Raw genomic sequence first — 7,751 nt, 5'->3', positions numbered from 1 at the left:
TCCAAGATCCTTTTCTGCCTCTACACCGACGAGAAGGGAGTTCCCCAGCCTGTAGGTATGCTGCTGGTTCTTCCTCCCCAGATGCAGCACCTTGCACTTGTCGGTGTTGAATCCCATCTTATTCTCATCCGCCCATCTCTGTAACCTGTCTAGGTCCGATTGCAGCCTATTCCTCCCTTCTAGCGTACCCACATCCCCCCACATCTTAGCGACCCATCTCACTGTGTGGGTGTCGACACCACAGCCCCCAGTTTCTTAATGAGAACGGGGTGAGAGACAGTGTCGAAGGCCTTCCGAAAGTCCAGGAAGACTATGTCTACTGCTACCCCTGCATCTAAGCATTTGGTGACCTGGTCATAGAAGGCCACTAGGTTGGTCTGACAGGACCTGCCCCTAGTCTTTCATTGTATAAAGCTGTATCCCACTTACTTTTTCTCCATCAACTCCAGGTGGCCCAGGCAATCCAAGCTCTCCCTGAAGTAGCACAAAGGAATAAAGGTCAGAATTTTTTTAAAAAACATTTTGTATGCTAGGAAATTCTCCATTTGGGTATCCATCCACCAGACATGATGGAGGGCAGCTCCTCAATATTGTAAGGCTTGTGAGCAACCTGAGGTAGGAAATGACATCTGTGTGTTTCAAGTGAAGTGCCAGGTTTCATAACTCAATGAAAATTTGATTTGCACGGAAGGAAAGAGGAACATTAAGAGCTGGACCATGCTAATACCTCTCCCTAGCAAGATATTTTTTATGCATGCTTGTTTTTAAAGAAATAGTAACAAGTTAACTATTATTTACTACTTACTGACTAAAGATTCTACCCTGGTTTTGTAACTGAGAGATGTGCATGTGAAAATACTAAGATGTGCTAACCCTCATTAGCAGAGCTGCCAACAGGAGGAAAAAAGCTGAACCTAGAACTTGTGAGTATCAATAGCTAAGTGTATTGCACCCTCACAAGCATTGTCTCTATCAATGAAGAAATCCAGACTTCCACTGATCAATGGAAAATGTCCACTTGATTTCAGTGGGACCAGGACTGCACCCATGATCTATGGATCTGCCCATGGATTCTCCCGTGTGATGCCCTCATTCATAAAAGGGTTTCAGACCAGTAATGGCACAAAAGAACATATATGCTTCTGCATCCAAGTAAAAGGTTTCTATTTGTTCAGACACAAGTTGTAATGCTCCTTCTCCTGCATATAGGTTCAGAAGTAGAAATGCCCAATATCAAACCTTTCCTGTATGTAGCCTTTTGTGCTATGAGACACATTTGTCCAGCCTTGCTAAAAGCTGTTGTCACAGGGGCATGCATCCACCCACCATTCCACATGGAGAACCCCTATCAATACACAGAGGAGTTTGACATGAGGATGTGGTAAGCAGCCGCCGTGTGCCCCATGCTGTGGGTTACTGTCTGGATAACAGAGGTCACGCTAACCTTTGGTCCTGGTGCTCCTTGAGGTCCAGGAGGCCCTGGGGGACCAGGTGGGCCCTGCAACACAACAAAGAGAGTTGATGTAAACACAACTGTCAAGAGCACCATTACTAATCCTGCACGTGTTCACTTTGCTTCTGGGGATTAGCCAGGAGTGCTGCTTTTGATCCAGATTTACAGTAAATATTTGTGTAATGTGCAGTGGCACAAATATCCATGACAATGTCAGCCAAGACCAGGGTGTTTCGCACAGAAAATATTAACTCCCCAAATCTGTATCCAACTTTGGGTGTTTCAGTACTATGCATGATTAAAAGGCTAAAGGATCTAGCTGTAGAGAGAAATCTGGTCAAAAAACTGCTTTATTGCCATAGGCCCTTCTGCTCTCTTTGCTGGTTACAGCTATTCTGGGGAGACATTCCATGGAGACTGATAATATCCAGGAAGAGCCATCAGATTAGAAGCAACTTCCATGGGTCATATCTTGTCCAGCTCTCTGCAGAAGGCAGGAGGCACTATCCCTAAACCTGTATGCTTATTTAGCCTCTTCTTGGAGCCTCTATTGAAGAAGATTCAACAGCTCTCTGGGCCAGCTCGTTCAGGGGTACAATAACCTGGCCATACAGGATAACTTTATCAAAGGTACAGTTCGACTATGCTCCTGGAGAACCTTTCCACCCATTCAGGCCCACCCTACCAGGAAATAAAACATTAACTTATTAAGACCACAGCAATGTGATTAAAGAAAAGTTGAAATACAAAATGCTAACACAACAGGAAAACCCTCCCAAGTTTGTGTGGAAATCCTGCAGGCCATTGCAAACTGTTATCCTTACTAGAGACTCCGACAGACAGGGAGTTTGACAACCCTTTGATGGGGTCATACATTTTGTCATTTGCAAACGCACCCAAAGAGACACCAGATTGCACACCCACTCATCTAGCATGGAACTAATTGGCGCGTTGTTATTCTGAGCCCCTCGTTTCCATTTTTAATGCAGTTCACATTGCAATATTTGTTCGTGTTTGAAACTCTTCAAGGCAGTCACTTTTTATGAGGTGTGTTTACTAAAAAAGAGGTGAGTGGGCAGACAGGCAACATAACTAACAAGCAGCAGAGTGGTAAAGGCAGAGTCAGCGGCAGTTTACTGATTTGCCCCTGAGCCATCTCACCATGCAACACACGGGGCAAGATGCAGACCGAGGAGCCATCAGTCACTGTTAGTTGACTGAGTCGCCAAACATTGGATGGATCCTTTCCAGTGAACTCAGTCCACAAATTCCACTCACAAAGCCACATGCTGTGCTCTTCTGTCAAGGCAACCCATGCAGACATCTGGCATACAGTAATTACCATCACTTTGTGTCTCCCTGCAGCCTGTTATAAAACAATTAGGATGGTTTTCATATGTGTCTGCAATGAAATTATTTATTCCATTCAACTTCTCTTATCTGAGTTAAAATAGCAGCACTAAGCTCAGTCTCACTCCTTTTCTCCCTGGTATGGCCACAGGTGTAATCCTCCTTCACAGGAAGGAGCGTGTAATCCACAGGAAGGAGGATAAAGGGTGTAATCCTCCTTCACAGAAACAGCAGAAGTTTCCTTCTGAATTAACATTGCTTAGTCCATGTAGAGCCAGGGCAGACAGTGCCTTCATTTAGTGACCTCACTATCCTCAGGAGAACTGCACAGATGGGGAGGGAAGGCAGAATTTAGCCTGCTCTGTTTAAGCTGCCACTTGACAGATTGTATTTGGTTCATCACATTGCTTGCACATGAGCTTCCACTGGCTCTAGCGCTATGTAAACCATGTGCTGCAACTCCTGGAACCTGATCCCAGGTTATGCGACCCTGAAATGTGACCTGAATGTGCAAACTTTTCAGACAGCTCGAGTCAAGTTTGGTCACTGCCTCCCATCCTTCAGCTCCCATTGCCACCAGGATCCTACTGCCTCACTCAGCCTTGCTGGAGCATCCTACCCTTTTCTCCCAGCTCCGGTACCCTCTGGGGGTGGCTGTGTGGCTATCACCTTAGCTGGCCATCTCTCTTGAGCTGGGTCAAAACCACCTGATTGGCTTCCATCTCCTTGTCCCTAAATAGCCATAGAGGAACAACTGTGCCCTCTTCCTCTTGCATTTCTTCTCCATCCATTCTGTAGCAGCAGAGGAGGAAAAGCTCCTACTCCCACTATCACAGCTGCTCTAGTCTGAGACCTGCTCCCTGTGACCCTCTGCTTCAGGACTCACTGCATTCACTGGTCACAAGGCTGAGACTGTCAGTGCAGCTTCAGCATAGCCATCTAACCATGCTCTGTCTGATGCACATGCTTCTGTGGTAGCCAAGTACTGCAAAATCCTGATGTTCAGCCCATCAGCTGCCCCCCCCCTTCAGCCAGCTCTCCTGTCAGCTGTCCTCTCCCATAAGTGTCTCCTTTCTCCCAGAACATTTGTAAGGACTAGAAGGAAACTGGTTTGTCAGCTCCCCAACTGCCTCCTGCATACAGAATGACCACTCTGGCCGATGTCTGGGGAGGTAGGTGCAGTCCCTCCTTGCAGGGTGTTTGGTTTATACCAGTTAGTCCTGTCCCCAGGTCAGTCTTCTGGAGAACTTGTCCCCTCTCACAGAGCAGTGGGACCAAGAAAATACTTCTGCTCCCATTACCGGTCAGCTCTGCTGTGCTGGGACTACAAGATCCATCATTTTCAGCAAACATCCACTGCAGATGAATAGGGCCTCCCTGCTTTAAGGGGTGCCCTTAAAGTGGACACGATGCATCTCAACTTCAGCAAGTCTTTTGATATGGTCTCTCACAGCATTCTTGCAACCAAGCTGAGAAAGTACAGGTTGAATGAATGGACTGTAAGGTGGATAGAAAACTGGCTGGATCACCAGGCTCAATGGGTAGTGATCAATGGCTAGAGGTCTAGTTGGCAGGCACTCTCAAGTGGAGTGTCCCAGGGGTCAGTCCTGGGGCTGGTTTTGTTCAATATCTTCATTAATGATCTGGAAGCTGGGATGGAGTACACCCTCAGCAAGTTTGTGGATGACACTAAGCTGGGGGGGGTATAGTAGACAAGCTGGAGTGTAGGGCTAGGATTCAGGGAGACCTAGACAAATTGGAGGATTGGGCCAAAAGAAATGTCATGAGGTTCAACAAGGACAAGTACAAAGTCCTGCACTCAAGACAGAACAATCCCACACACTGGTACGTGCTTGGGACCAACCGGCTAAGCAGCAGCTCTGCAGAAAAGGACCTGGGGTGACAGTGGACAGTAAGCTGGATATGAGTCAGCAGGGTGCCCTGGTTGCTAAGAAGGCTAACGGCATCCTGGGCTGCATTGGTAGGAGCATTGCCATCAGATCATGGGAAATAATCAGTTTGCTCTATTCTGCACTGGTGAGGCCACATCTGGAGTAGTGTCCTGTTTTGCCCTCCCTTCCGACTATATAAAGGAAGTGGAGAAGTTGAAGAGAGTCCAGTGGAGGGCAACAAAACTGGTTAGGGAGTTGGGGCACATGACTTATGAGGAGAGGCTGAGGGAACTGTGTTTATTTAGTCTGGAGACGAGAAGACTGAGGGAGGATTTGATAGCAGCCTTTAACTACCTGCAGGGAGGTTCAAAGAGGCTGGAGCTGGACTGTTCTCATTGTTGGCTGATGACAGGACAAGGAGCAATGGGCTCAAGTGGCAGCAAGGGAAGTTTAGTTTGGATATTAGGAAAAACTCTCACTAGGGGGGTGATGAAGCACTCAAATGGGTTACTTAGAAAGGTGGTGGCATCTCAATCTTTGGAGGCTTTTAAGATTTGGCTCAACAATGCCCTGGCTGGGATGATGCTTTGAGCAGGGGATTGGACTAGATGGCCTCTTGAGTTCCCTTGCAACCCTCATTTTCTATTTTCTGTGATTCTGATTCCTGTCCAGAAGCCACACTGCTGATTATGCAGCTCCTCTTGGCCACAGACCTATGGTGAACCAAAGAGAAGGAGCAGCTCTGGGGGGATAACGTGGACACTGGAAGAGGATCTCCTTGCCAGTTCACTTTTAGGTTTGACAGTGTTCCAGTCCTTATTTATTATCATCGCACCAGAATGAGAAGCGACTCTCAAACCACTCTTCCATGTCTCCAGATCGGTAATATTTCAATGTTTGAATTTCAATTTATGTGGTAATTAGCTCTAATCCTTATAAATTGGTATCACCATAGATTGGAGCTTACTTTGAATGCATCTAGGATTCTGCCAGCATAGTCAATCACGACAGTGTCTCCCTGTTCACCCTTCAGACCAGGTGGACCCTGGAGGACAAAACAGCATTGCAAACATTTAGGCATGAACCTGGGGCCAGCATCTGAAAAGCAGGTAGTGTGGAAATGGCAAGAATAGTCTTAGGACAGCATAATTTAGGCAGCCACAGCCGCATGCAAAAAACAAACAAACAACCCCCCCACCCCAAATCACCAAGGCATCTAAACTCTCATTGATTTCACTTGCAATCAGGTTGAAATCCATGGGAATTTAGGTGCTTAAATAGGGGTTGGGTATCTAAATGTCCTCTAAGATCTTCTTCTAGATACCTTGTCACTTGTCAGCATATAAATACCAGAGATGCAATCACTAGCAGGTAAGACAAATACGGATCAAGTCCTGGAAGAGCCTGGATGTTCATGGAAATGAGAAGCAGAATATGACCTGCCTAACTGGAATCAGACCTGTTTTCCTCTTTGGAAGAAGGCAGCGAGAGCTTCCAGTGACTGTGGATAGCCAGTATGTCTGTTGTTTACAGAAAAACTAGAAATGATTTTACTGCATTTATGGCAGTTCCATGCACTGATCCAGCTCAGTAGCTGTAGGGTGGTTTATTTAAACCTGCTCCATCTGCCTCTCTCTTAGATTGCACTGAACTTCCAAGTGTGCTGCAAATGATGGACAGAGTACCTTGTACAGAAGCAAAACATGAGAGGCACAGTTAACAAGGCAAAAATACCCTTGGTCCAATGGGTCCCAGTCCTCCTCTCTCACCAGATTCACCCTGAAAACAAACATCACATTTATTATTTCAGAAATAAGGAAACAGTGTGGGAAAAAACTCAGATGTTCGTGCACTGGAGCAGGCACTGGGAACTGGATAAGGGGAGGCCAGTTGCCTCTATCATGCATATGATTTTTGCCACACCCATGAAAATCCACCCAGAATTTAGCTCTCTTATAAGCTGCTGGAAAATCACAGATCTGGAAATCACACAGCAAAAAAGCTGAAAACCTGGAATTAAGGTTATTAATATAAAAAATGATGCAGAACTATTTGAATCAGCCTTGTTATCGTGGATTCAGCAGTAGAATGGCTAGAGGCAGTCTGCAACCCTCATTTCCTCAGCTTTGCATGCTTTAATGCATAACAAGGAGCCATGGCTACGCAGTGCACAAAACACACATGGATGTGGATGCTGTTCAGTGGCGAGCAGTTGATGAGGAACAGCTGATCCCAAATAGAGGACATGCTAGGGTGCCACTGCCAAGTACATCAAAGATGTCTTGGGGCACTTCTCTTCAGTTATGAAGAAAAATTAACGAATTGTGATGCACACAAGCACTGCCCCAATGGAAGAGATAGTCTTAGCCAACATACAACTGACACAGCAGCAGAAGGCGGTGCCCCCACAATCCTTGCAGGAAAAGACAAGTTAAGAGAAGCGTGTGACACTCCAATGGAAAATGTCAAAAAAGTGACAACTTTGGAACATTTACGGATCTCCTTCTCCAAACCAGCTTTACTCAAAACACCAGGCAACAAGGGAACCGTTCAAGTTCACATGCTCTAGTTTTGTTCTGCCTTTTCAGTGCCATTTTTAGAACGCAGTTATTTAAAACTCCTACAGAGCCAAAACTCTCCCCAAGACTGCTGTGATCAGCTTCCAGCTTAACCAACCTGGGCTTTATTTACCTTTGAGCCTGGCGATCCATCTAGCCCATTCTCCCCCATGGCGCCCACGTTTCCTTTTTCCCCCTGAAAAGCAAGATCATTTAGATAGAGCCCTGGCTCCCAAATTCTTATCTGATAAGCACTTTAACTCTGACCCTGGTAAGACAGAAAGCCATTTTCCCAAGGTCACAATGCTCATGGTTTATCTCGATTTCTACAGGCATGCTGGAAAGATCAAAGCTTTTCTTTCATTCTCAAACGTCTCTGAGGACTGCCTACATGCAAAAGGGCATTTTTTTTCCAAACTAAAACGAAGCCTTCAGCTTTTCAAACTTGGTAAAAGAAGGCACGTTCACTGGCAAAGACAGTCCCCAAACTGCAGCCAT

At 46.1% G+C, this 7,751-nt stretch overlaps 1 protein-coding gene across 1 annotated transcript in view; it reads right to left on the bottom strand.

Moving 5' to 3' along the window:
- The window catches only part of COL23A1 (collagen type XXIII alpha 1 chain), a 336,766-nt gene that overhangs the window by 16,104 nt on the left and 312,911 nt on the right, over positions 1–7,751 (bottom strand). The window contains exons 14-18 of the mRNA XM_019505969.1: positions 7,387–7,449; positions 6,430–6,474; positions 5,663–5,740; positions 1,445–1,498; positions 430–474 (exon numbers count right to left, since the gene is read on the bottom strand). Of these exons, the coding sequence (XP_019361514.1) occupies positions 430–474; positions 1,445–1,498; positions 5,663–5,740; positions 6,430–6,474; positions 7,387–7,449 (285 nt within the window). The remainder of the gene's footprint in view (positions 1–429; positions 475–1,444; positions 1,499–5,662; positions 5,741–6,429; positions 6,475–7,386; positions 7,450–7,751) is intronic.

The sequence above is a fragment of the Gavialis gangeticus genome, unplaced genomic scaffold (genome assembly GCF_001723915.1).
Source record: "Gavialis gangeticus isolate Ggan-Ray unplaced genomic scaffold, GavGan_comp1, whole genome shotgun sequence".
Taxonomy (NCBI): domain Eukaryota; kingdom Metazoa; phylum Chordata; order Crocodylia; family Gavialidae; genus Gavialis; species Gavialis gangeticus.
The sequence above is the reverse complement of the archived record's forward strand: the minus strand, read 5'-3'. Positions and strand labels throughout refer to the sequence as shown.